The sequence below is a fragment of the Mya arenaria genome, chromosome 10 (assembly GCF_026914265.1).
Source record: "Mya arenaria isolate MELC-2E11 chromosome 10, ASM2691426v1".
Classification (NCBI taxonomy): domain Eukaryota; kingdom Metazoa; phylum Mollusca; class Bivalvia; order Myida; family Myidae; genus Mya; species Mya arenaria.
This window is the reverse complement of record NC_069131.1, coordinates 66,481,162-66,494,171: the sequence shown is the minus strand read 5'-3', so window position 1 is coordinate 66,494,171 and position 13,010 is coordinate 66,481,162. Positions and strand designations below refer to the sequence as shown.

The window sequence follows — 13,010 nt, the reverse complement described above, 5'->3', positions numbered from 1 at the left end:
TCTATAGAGTCGTGCCTTGTATCCGATGCAAAGAATCGACACACGAGCTACACGTGTCCTGGGTTTTAAACAAATTTAAAGCACTCAAGCAGGTACCATTTAATTCCGAGTGCCAGGTACTGGTATCAATTGTCATCGTCTTCTTTTGGTATGACACTTGCGACCTTACGCAACTGTATGACGTTACAGAAGACAATGAAAGAATGGCCAAGCCTTTGTATTTATTTATCTTTCCGGTGAATAAAAATTAAGACGGTGAAAATAATAGACTTTTCAAAACTGTTCCCTTACCACTGCTCCTCGAATTTTGTATGCAGTCTGATGGTGTGGCCCTTTACCAAGAGTGTTCAAAGTATGACCCTTTTGTCTAGAATGGCCCTGCGCTATGGGTGCCAGGTTTTTTCTATATTATATGATAACATCGTCTTCTCTGAAACCGCAAATCTCAAATCTTTCATATTTGGTGTATAGTCTCAGTTAGTGGCCCTTTACCAAGATTGTTTAAATCATAAGCATGGGGTTGTACTCCGCTCCCGGGTCCCAGGTTGTCTACATACTAAATAGTTAATACTTATATTCAGCTCAACTCAACTCAACTCAATATTATTTTATTATATCACGGTTTGCATGTTAAAAAAAAGCATGAGAAAACTCAATATTAATATATGTGAACACAAGAATAAAGAGGTGGATTAATGATGGCTTCACAACAGGTTTAAAATGTATCAATAAAAGAATGCGATGAAGTTGTTCCAACTGATCAACGTTTTCAAAGCCACATACTTCACATCCGTACGTTAGAATGGGAACAATGGTAGCATGAAAAAAACTTCAGTTGTATGTCCAATGGCAAGACTAGGTTATTCATTCTAATATATAGAACATGCATTGCTTTGTAAGCCTGGCTTGTTAGATATATACGGCAGGATGAAACGCTTCCAGTGGACGAGAAACAGACACCTATGTATTTGTATTCCTTATCTCTTTTAATTGGTTGTCAAAGCTAAAGTTAAATTTCTTTAGATGTCTGATACCAAAAACAATTATTTAAGTCTGTGAGAGGTTTATATTTAATTTCCATTGTATACAGTAATCTTGAAAACAATTCATACTTTCTTCCATGTTTCTTGTTTGTGATTTGATGTTCTATGTCTTTGACGTTTACCCAGTGCCATTAAACCGGGTTTATGTTTAAACTTTTTGCTACTGAGCTGTAGCTTTTTGCAAATTATGTTGTAAATCACGTTTATTGTCTGCAAAGAGTACAGTGTCAGCATATAGGAGGATAAATCATTGAAGGTACAACATTGTCTCATTTGCATCTACGTCTATAGAAACACCTGAACATGTTCTATTAAGGAATTCGTCTAAATCGTTAAGGTAAATAGTGTAACGGGGTGAACTTAAATGCGCAATACCAAAACTACAAGTCCAGGATTTGTACTTTTTATAGAAATAATACTTTTTAATGTGGTATACAATGCATTTCAACTCCTTGTCAGCCGACATCTCAGCTGGGACGACAGATGTTTCAGCTTTTAACTTTGTTTGTACAAAATGACAGGTTCCTTTTTTTAATTTACAGTTATTTAGTATAATGTACTCTGAGAGTGACATCAATAAGTACCCACAGTTCCAAAATAACCTGTCAACTCTTCAAAACTAAACATGTGGTGTTTATTTAAGAAGTCACGTTGTACATCAAAAACTCTGTCCTTATCATTTTAGACTTATGTTTTCAATAAGTGCCAAATGTAAACATTTATGTCATTGACTTATATTGCTAATACTTCATAGAAAATCACATTAAAACCCAGCCGCTATGTAATAATAGAAAATAGAATCGGAGAAATATGTTTTCCCTGACGGACTCCACAAAAATTTGGGAACATGGGAGACAGTTGTCATTTGATAGAAACGCATGCTTTTATATCATTGTACATGATTTTATGCCTGTAAGAATCTTACCCTGTAAACCAGATTGAATAAGCTTATGCCACAAACAAGATCGCCAGACTGAGTCAAAAGCGGCCGAAAAATCAATTTATGAGCAAAACCGGTTCTTTTTCTTGGCTCTTAGCTTACTTATAAGTAAATGCAATGTAAAAATATGATCGCAGGTATAATAATTTGCGCTGAATATAAATATTCTTCTTCAAACCACAAGGCCAAGACTTTTGATAAATGTTATGTCCATGCAGTGGCTATTTACTGAAATTGTTTAAATCCTGTCCTCGTGTGTTCTCGAGTTTTTTAATATTGATAAAGTATTTTTTTTGAAAATATTCTTCACTGATACCGCAAGGCGCCTACGATTAATGTTTAGAATGTAGCTTCAAGTTGTAATCCTTCACCAATAGTATTCAAATTAACTCCCTTGGATCAAACTGGCCCCTTTCTTGGGGTTCTCTGATTGTCTGTGACAGTGTACTATTTTAGAAAGATCTTTGACAATCTTCAAAGAAATCGCCAGTGCTGTCCCCAAATCCTAGGTATGTAATATGCCGCCTAGTAGTTAGTTTGTAACATACATAGAAACCAGTGACTTCTTTAGCAATGTTGTACTTCTTTAGCAACAACTTTCTTCCCTAGCAACCTCCTTATCAACCACTTACTCACTAGGCAACCAATGATTACTTTTCAATGACTTCCTCTGCAGCTATGATCTTTCTTAGCAACTAATGACCTTTTTAGCAACCAATGTCTTCCTTTCTAACCACTAACCTCTTAGCAACTAATGACTTACTTGGCAATCATTGACTTACTAAATCATTTATTACTCTCTTTTTTATATTTAAACTTATTTATTTTTATAACGATTGTGAAAAAAGCTTTTGCAACCTATATTTATCACTCTAGTTGGCACGATGTTGCGCGAGAGTATGGTCTTGTGTTGTGGGGGAAACCAGAGTACCCGGAGGAAACCCACTTGTCCAACTTGGTGACCAAAAACCAAACTCGCTTGCGCCCGAATAAAATAAAATCAAATAAAGCATGCATGAAAGTTGTTGCTATCTAATTTCACTATCTAAATCAATTAATTAATTACACAAATATAAAGCCAACATATGCCACTATGTTTCAATAGAAAATAGAATCGGAGAAAGATATTTTCCCTGACGTACTCGACAAAAACTTTGGGAATCGAACCCGGGTGGCCTAGGTGAGAAGTGAGTACACTAACCACTGCGCTAATCGGACACTTATTACTTCTTCAGCAACCAATTATTTCTTAAGCAATTATTTACTTTCTTAGCAACTAATTACATCCATAGCAACCAATGACTTACTTCTTTGGAAGCAATGGCCCACATGGCAATCATTGTCATACTAAGCGACCCGTTTAGCAAACAATATCTTCGTTAGCAACCAATGAATTCCTTAGCAACCACTAACTTCCCTAGTGGCAACTTACATTCATAGTAACCAATGACTACCTGATCAACCACGACTTTCTTAGCAACCTATGACTTCCTTAATTGCAAATGACAACCTTAGCAACTACATTCATTCATACTAACCAATCACTTCCATAGCAACAACTAACTTTCTTAACAACCAAAGACTTCCTCTGCAACCTTGACACATAACCAAACTTCCTTCACCCATAGCAACCAATGATTTAGTCTAGAAACGTCTTTGTCTTTGTCAACCTATAGATGAGATTAGTTTAAACACAATATGTTTTCCTTTTATTCAACAAACCATCGACCGCCGGTATAATGAAGGCATTGTTGCATTCAGCACTCTCATTGCTTTAATATGTGAATGTGTTTTGAGTTTTTAAAACTAATGAGCTAGCAATAACGTACATACTTTAATTTTACAACTTGTCTTTAGATATCAGACGTCAGACGTGTAAAATAATTGGTATAAGTCTTCAATTACAGCGTAAAGAAATTCGAACTGGTACCACCCGCCCCTCCCTCTTTACGAGGCTTTTACCATTTACAAAGCACCTCGCACGCTTTTTTTCTGCGCTTCTGCTAATTATGGTTCTCCTGTTCAAACCACTGCATTCAAAAGTACTCTCTTGTAGTGTAAGTCATTTATGATGTTGTTATCAATGTTTATTATAGAGTTGTCAACTTGCTCCTAAATGTAGCCCAAGTTCATCAGTGCTTAAAGCATTTTGATTAAATTTTGTCCTGACGGAGGTTGGATGTAATTGACCGATAGTGGTTTCTTGATGTATAGGGCAAATAACACCAATTTGGAGGGGACAACTCAGTAATTCATGTTATTTTTACATATTTTCTTTTAACTTTTTTTCTAACGTTGTTTAATGTTTAATACACAAGTCAAACATTCTTTTCATTTATTGTGTTTGGGGCATATAGGAGTTGAAATAAGTGTTATTTCGCGTGCAAATCTGTCAATTCACTACATAATATATGGGACATTTACTTACTGATCTCGAGCAAATAAGGCCTGATGTAGGTCTGTTATTAATCAACTTTGCAAAGAGTTACGACACACAGATGAAAGATAAAGAATTCAAGTGAAGTACCGAGTAGGTGTCACAAAATAAATTGAGTATATTATTGAATTGAAAAAGCTAACAAAAAATACATATATTGATAAGATGGGTTCGTATTTTGGAACATGACTGCATTAAGCGCCTGATAAATGCCATTGTTTCCTGATAACCGGTCAATTATAAATTGTCCGTTCAATTGATAGACAGAAAAAGAAACTTGTGCGGAATAGGAGGGTGTTAAATAAGTAAGTTTGAAAATAACAATAATAATAACAATAATAATAATAATAATAATAATAATAATAATAATAATCATAATCATAATCATAATCATAATCATAATAATAATAATAATAATAATAATAATGATATTAAAAATAATAATAATAATAATAATAATAATAGAAATAGGAGGGAGGGAGGGAGGGAGGGAGGGAACGAACGAACGAACGAACGAACGAACGAAGGAAGGAAGGAAGGAAAGAAGGAACGAACGAACGAACGAAGGAACGAACGAACGAAGGAAGGAACGAACGAACGAACGAAGGGAGGAAGGAACGAACGAAGGGAGGAAGGAACGAACGAAGGGAGGAAGGAACGAACGCATAAATAAATAAATAAATAAATACTGTTTGATTATTATTTTACAGGTGCGTTTAAAATGGCATTGCTGATAAGCGTTTTGGTTTGTATTATCGTCACATGCTTCCCAACGGGTAATTTGAATATTATATTAGTTTTATTCACATAAAATGTAGCTTAAATCGGTGTTATTCATGTAGATAGGAAACACCGTGTCTTAAAGCTATGTCATTTTCGGTGTTGCTGTTTTTAATTTTACAATAGTGATAATTTCGATGAAATTATTCCATCATCCATTTACAAAACACATTCATAAAATAGCACACAAAAATATAACATAGTTTTGTTGTAGGGCTTAAAAATATTTAAAGATATAAATGCCAAGTTTTGTTATCTGAACCATCAAAGTGTTGACATTAATCATTTATATAAAAGTCTTATATTATTCAGCACACGACGGGTACCAACTACTTCGCGTGTCATATTGCTAGTACCCAGCGCACACTGAATGATAGGGAGTGCTTGGTCGAATACCAAAAAAGTCAAATACATATCCGGAAGCTTATTCTGAGCTATTTCGCGAGATTGATGTAATTAAGGAATGAATTGCGGGGTTGATGTCATTATCGGGGTATGAACGCAATTGGGTTGGTCAATGTGTGTGGAGTCCGAAGGACTCCACGCGTACTTTGACAACCCAATTGCGTTCATATCCCCGATAATGACATCAACCCCGCAGTTCATTCCTTATATTTACACCAATAGTTCATTATTTCATTCAAGAATTGTTAAAAAACTACTTCATTTCATTTAAGAAAACCTTTCAGTAATCCGTTCTTACCCATTTTGTAAATAGAACGACCCGACTATAACCGGAAACATTTTTTTCAAATGATGTCACAATAACGCGGGAAAAGATCAACCACTTGAAATCACTTTAAAACGTAAAAATTGAAATACTTCTGGCACCAATATATTTAAAATATAATAAACTAACAGTTTCTAAAATGTTGATCTATATTTTACGGAACCTGCTGACACAATACAACCAATAACAAGATCAATAGCTTTCATGTATATTGTTATGCAATGAATTACGATCCGAACATATCCAAAGATGTTGCGTTCATCGATTGATGAACGCAATTGCCGCAATGCAGTTCATTTAAGGAATGGAAACTGAGATGTAAATATTTAAGGAATGAATTGCGGGGTTGATGTCATTATCGGGGTATGAACGCAATTGGGCAGGTCTAAGTGTGTGGAGTCCGAAGGACTCCACGCGTACTTTGCCCAGCCCAATTGCGTTCATATCCCCGATAATTACATCAACCCCGCAATTCATTCCTTATATTTACACCAATAGTTCATTATTTTATTCAAGAAACGTTATAAAAATAATTCAATTCATTTTGGATTACCTTTCAGTAATCCTTTCTTACCCATTCTGTAAATAGGACGACCCGACTGTTACCGGAAACATTTTTTTTCAAATGACGTCACAATAACGCGGGAAAAGATCAACCACTTGAAATCACTTTTAAACGTAAAATTGAAACACTTTTGGCAACAAGACGTTTAAAATATAATTACTTAGCACTTTCTAAAATGTTGACTTATATTTTACGGGGCCTGCTGACACAATACAAATGTGCTTTAGTATACATGGCTTGAGACTGTATGAACAAATGCATATATATTTTCAGATAAATTCGATAGCATTTTTATTACATATATATATACACGTCAAACAGATAAATGTTTCAAAACTATTGATGAAAAAAGTCGAATACACAACATGCTGAAATCGAAAGTTTAATTTTCCCATAAGGTGCTAAAGTCATTTTTAAACCTGAGCGTGATTCATCCATCCGGAACAATATATCTATTTTAAATGATCGTGAAATTCTATGAATCGTCATTTACCAAATCATAGTTTTGAGCATATCCAACCGGAAGTGTCTTAAATTGTTTCTTTAACAGTCCAACAAACATTTCTACATTTTATACAGCAAATTAAACTATCTAACAAATAAAAATGTGATTGTCATTTGCATGACAATTAAGAATGGCTAGAATGCCTACCGGTTGTCATAAAACGTTTTGGGTTTTGTTTTTTTTTTCAGCGGAAGCCTCGGAACTCTGTAAGGTTATCAAATATGACACAGTGTCGTACTGCCCCGACGGCACATACTGCTGCCCGAATGAAGAAAAGTGTTGGTAAGAAAACGGACTGAAACACAAAATACTGTTTATGTCTCTGATCCGTGGTAATATTATAAACAACCCTGAACCTAGCCACACACACACACACACACACACACGCACGCACGCACGCACACGCGCCATGAAACTATATTTCGAACTGTGCATGCAATAATATGCCAGATGTGTAATAGCCCCCGAAATTGTTATTTTTTTCCTAATTATTCTGAACATTTTCACATGGCTTGAGACTGTATTTCACGCGTACGAAACAGTGGTTCCAGCTCTGGAATGAGCTGTATATAAAAAGAGCCACGGACTCTTCCGAGGTAGAGAAAAAGAGCGGGCATTATAAAAAGATGGTATGGGTCCTTATTTTACCTTATATCACAATTTTTAGGGCTGATTTGAGAAACTGGGGAATACAGCGCCATATCGATAAGTTTAATCTTCACACGTATCTCGGCTATTTCGTTAATATACTGTTTATGGGATAGTAAGAACAAAAGAGTCATCAATGTTCAGCTGATTTTCACTTACGAAGCTTATATTACATTTAAGATAAAACCAGCATTATAGAATGCATTTATTTTGTTGAAAATTAATAACTCCACCTATTTACAGGAATAAGCATGTTTATACCCTTATACCACTCTGGGTTGATCTGGAGCCAAAGGTCAGGGAGTTTGAACCAAAGCGTGGAGGCTGAGCCAATATGTTATGCTCCAAACTTCAGCAAAATTGTATTCATAATTTATTACACAACTCATGGTGGGGTAGTTAAAAGTAGTTGGCTGTGGCTGATCACGGGCTATCAAATCTGTTTGACATTTGAATAAAGTGGTGTACTGCATCAGGGCAGTATGACCGTATAGTAAATTGCGAAAGGTAATGTCAGTCAAAGCTTCAACAGAACATTGTTAAACCATATGTCGTGCGTTGCGTCAACATTTCACCCCCAATTGTACGGTTTCAAATATCACGCTGTATAGTATCGCACTCAACGCGGCATATTTGGATTACTTGAAGTTCTGTATTTATAACTTGTATAAAGATGGTGTTGTATTATTTGAACTAGCCATACATATATCAGTATTTACTGCAATTCATCTCATAATGGGCGCAGCAATCTCAGAAATGTTCATGGGGCTAAATAAAACTTTCACAACATCTATATAATTATGTTGTATGTTTCTTGTTTTATATATGTTCTCGAAATGTTAGACGTTCTATTGCATCAAGGGTCCCTACAATGATATAGAAAGTAATAATTTAATGAGCACATATATAAAGAGCTAGAATAGTATTATAAGTTACGGGGTTAGTAGATGACCCGATATGGGATATACGGGGCAAAGGAAATCATATCGGGTCACATACTTATCCCGTAACGTATATATCACGTCGACAACCTGTTTACATTTTTATAATTTATTCATCGAAATATTAATCGGTATCGGAAAATAGACGCCATTTTGGTACTATATATTTGGTGACCCAATATGGAAAACTATAGGGTCTCTCACTTAAGATTCCGCAGAAATAATTTACTTTGAGCCCCCTGTCGTCCAAACGTGCAGTATTATACAGCGTATTGGCTCAGCCTCCACTCTCAACCCAGAACAGGAGTATAAACATGCTTCTTCTGGGAAATATACGGTCTTATTCATTCCCGACAAAAAACACTCGATTTTACTGGTTTTATCTTAATGTCAGATTCTTAAGTAAAATTCAGCTTAAATTGATGCAATTGTTTTACTTTCGTATGTGTTTGATGAGAGAATCGTTCCTATTACCCCATAAACAGTATGTTTACAAGTAACCAAAATGCGCGGGAAGATTAAACATACATTATGCGACTGTATTTCCTTGATGTCTTTAATAAGCCCTCATATTCGTGATATTTGGTTAAATAACGAGTCATTCTTAACTTAACATTACGCCCCCTCTAACGTCGAATCTTGGATCTGCCCCTGCTTTAGTTTTTTCATAATGATCTCCGCTCTTTTGCTCTAGCTCGGAAGTGTCATTGGCTCTTTTTTATATACAGCTCCTAAAAGAGCTGGATCCACTGTTTCTCCGTGAGGTAAACATCATGGTAGCATCGACAGTCGATATTTAAACAGTAGGCACAGTTTTTCCCCGTGGTTAGTATATTAAAGCTGCGTGAATAGTTGTTGTTTAGATATTATAATAGGTTTGTCTTTAAAATGTGTAAAGTATAATGTGTAATAAGTTCACTTTACTCACATTACACTGTTGCACAATGTTTGCACTGTATGTATGTGTAGGTTTAGCAACACCCTGTGGGTCTATTATGTTACCTTTTACCTTGAAATTTTCCAATTGTCTTTCAACAAATCCTTCCTTCCTTACCTGTAAAAGCTTCCGCAAAAATTAACAAATTCATAATGCTCGTATCTAAACATTCCCCACCTGCCCCACTAGCTTTTCTATTTGTATTTTAGTTGTGTATTTTTTTCTCACGGACCATTATTATTGAACCTGTATTTAAAATGAATGTCTTCTTCTTCTCTGTTGCAGTTCAACCAGATCGGTAAATACAAACAAACGGGCCGGTGCTGAGCCAGTGCATTACAAAAAAGTAGAATTGGGCAATGGATCAACACCGAACTTCATGGCCTTCGATATTCGGTATTTGCTCATAGCTGGGGCATTTATGGTTGTAATCGTGTGTTGCATGAAGGAAAATATGTGTTCGTTTTTTAGCATTGTCTCCAAAAGATCTTGTTGGTGATGTGACATTTTAAATTACGTAATAAGGCTATATAATTAATACTTATGCACGGTTTTAAGAATAGATCAGATATATCATCGTGGATTTGGTCTTAAATGCAAATAAGCGTTTATCATGAATTCTGATGAGTTAATATGATGTCAGAATATGTTGACTTTTTGTGTCGTCAAATCTAGTTAAACACGTTCTGTCGACATTATTTGTATCAGTGTTTCCACTTAAAATGAACAATATATATGCAAAAACCTACAGAAACAAGCTCAGTAGCAAAAAGTTACATAAAGTAAACATAAACCCGGTTTAGTGGCACTGGGTTAACGCCAAAGACATAGAGCATAAAATTACAAACAAGAAACATAGAAGAACAGCAAAAACTCCACAAAAGTCGACTTATTTTGATAACTTGGTGTGATATAAATCCACAACTCAGTCTAACACTAGTCGACAAAATCACGTGATCCCATCAACAGTGTAAACGACATGTGCTTTCATGCTGGATATATACGAATACTTTAATAACTATTAACCAGATTTGCTCATTTGGCCTCCATTGTATCATAAAAGTCCGGTTTGGTCTGCTACAGGGATGGTTTAATGTGCAAAAAAACGACTAAAACTTATATTTCGCTAATATCTCCAAGACTCCGACTTAACATAGCTGATATTCACAATGTTCGCTAAAGATCCTGTTTAGGTATTTTCTCTGCACCATACACCCTGAGTGTTACCGATGTCGATAGTCAATTGATTGTCCTCGTAAGAACCTAAAATGTATGAAAACTGTATTAACACCCTTACAGTTGTTCTGCTTGTTATAAATCAAACATAGATGAGCCAATGTCAAATGCAGCATAGAAAGTCTCGCATTATGATTATCTTTCTATATAACTACGTTAGATTAAAGAAACCCTTATCCATTTCCATGGTTACCAAATATAAATCAGTACATTCAAGTGCCGTTAACAAAGGTCTTAATTTCTCGAAAACACTATCGAGTTGTAACGCCGCATAACAGCATCGCCGCGTAAACGAAATCGACCACATTTATGCGGTGATTTTCAACGCATCAACAGAACTTTCTATGTGACAAAAAGGCACACTTTCCCCGCATAAAAACAAACAATTAAAACACATACTAGTACAATAGTGAGTTTCATCAAGATCGGACTTAGTTTTTTGTGTCCACTTAACCAAGCTTTGAACTAGACTTTAGAGACGTAAATTCTGACAAAGATTTAGTAAGATCGGTTTAAATGTGAACCAAACCAATTGATATTCCTGCGAAAACGTTTGAAATGACGTTTGGCCCGTCTTAAGGCGGGAATATATGTTACGACAACGCACAACACCTTCATTTGGGACAATCAGAAAATTGAATCGTCGTATGACGTAACATATATTCTCGCCGATTTACAGAGTGACGGTCATGTACACTTGTCAATGCGCACTTTCAACGTCATTTCAAACGTTTCTAGAAAAGTCAAACAGAAATCCATCAATCCTCACAGCTCCACATGTGCTCTTTGTGCTCAGATGAGCTTAGAATTATTTCCTTGTCAAGAACCACTGGTAATTGTGCGATTATGAAATTTTTTCACATCTAGGTCTTCAGCGTATATCTCTGGTTACAAGGGCAACGAAAGGAAAAATTATCTTGTTTCCAAAAAATTCAACACAACATTAGTTTTGGGCACTTGAACAAGAGGACTCAGATGACTGATATAGGGTCATCATGGACGTCTTTCTTTCATTGATTGTGTTTTTATGCACTATTCCTTTGTAACCTAGAAAATGTAGATGTGAACACTCAAAGGGGAGTAATAATTTATTTTCAACTTTCAATTTTGGCTCAGCTTTAAAATATTACCTTAAATTTGACCAATTTGCCTGCCTACATTTCCCATATTTTTTTCAAAATGACAGTAATATGCTACGCCCTAATCTTAATCATCATCATCATAATCAACAACATCATCACAACCATCACCATCATCTCCACAATCACAACCACACCATCATCATCATCCTTTCCAACGCCAGCATCATCATAAATATCATCAACGTCATCATCATAGTTTTTGTTAAAATATTAGAACTCTATTTTTTAGCTTTAAAATAAATGGTTAAGTAAATCCTCTTTATGTGGCAAAAAGGCACAGTTGCGCCCCATATAAGCAATTTCTGCGTTATGCGTTGAGCGTCGCCGCATAAACGTGGTCGCACTGTTAATGCGTTAAAAATCACCGCATAAACGAAAAATAACACGTTTATGCTGCGATGTTGCTATGCGTCTACGACTCTTATTTGATTTCGCAAAATTTCACCCACACGGTGGATCACCGTACACCGGATAAAGTAGCCCTAGCGGGCCGTAACCAACGCGATATGGCAATATTCATGCACCATACACCGGATATAGTAGCCCTGGCGAGACGTAAACAACGCGATATGGCAATATTCATGCATCGTACACCGGAAACAGTAGCCCTAGCGAGCGGTAAACAACGCGATATGGCAATATTCATGCACCGTACACCTGATATAGTAGCCATAGCGAGATGTTAACAACGCGATATGGCAATATTCATGCACCGTTCACCGGATATAGTAGCCCTAGTGAGACGTTAACATCGAGATATGCATACAAAAGGTAAGTTTTAACATGACATTTCTGCTAATTGTTAACTTTAAATGATAGAAACTATTGATTATAATCGTCAGACGTTCTATCAAACCAGTATACACACGATACCTTTAATATGTGTTTAAAAGCAGTACAATTCGTTTTGAAACCGTAAAATTCGCTCAAAATTTGCACATGCGTTCTAAATATATATCTTACTTTTAGTTTAACCGTATACTAATATTCATATCTGAATAGTATGAAGATTCATTTTCTGCTGAACACTTCATTTTCTGCAAAGTTAGTTATATGCCCTATCAACAGCTTTGGTCATTTAAAGGCGCTGGCAATCCATACAGGAT

At 35.7% G+C, this 13,010-nt stretch overlaps 1 protein-coding gene across 1 annotated transcript; it reads left to right on the top strand.

Moving 5' to 3' along the window:
* Positions 1-4,686: 4,686 nt before the first annotated feature.
* Positions 4,687-10,103, top strand: LOC128205247 (uncharacterized). The gene is made up of 4 exons (XM_052906759.1): positions 4,687-4,725; positions 5,131-5,196; positions 7,189-7,282; positions 9,812-10,103. Exons 2-4 carry the CDS (start codon positions 5,142-5,144, stop codon positions 10,023-10,025), a joined length of 363 nt encoding a protein of 120 aa, XP_052762719.1. The 5' UTR covers positions 4,687-4,725; positions 5,131-5,141; the 3' UTR covers positions 10,026-10,103.
* Positions 10,104-13,010: the final 2,907 nt, after the last annotated feature.

Coding starts and splice junctions, on each gene's coding strand:
- LOC128205247 (XM_052906759.1), top strand. CDS start 5,142: ATGGCATTGCTGATAAGCGTTTTGGTTTGTATTATCGTCACATGCTTC. Junction 5,197..7,188: donor CGTCACATGCTTCCCAACGG/GTAATTTGAATA, acceptor TTTTTTTTTCAG/CGGAAGCCTCGGAACTCTGT. Junction 7,283..9,811: donor CCGAATGAAGAAAAGTGTTG/GTAAGAAAACGG, acceptor TCTCTGTTGCAG/TTCAACCAGATCGGTAAATA.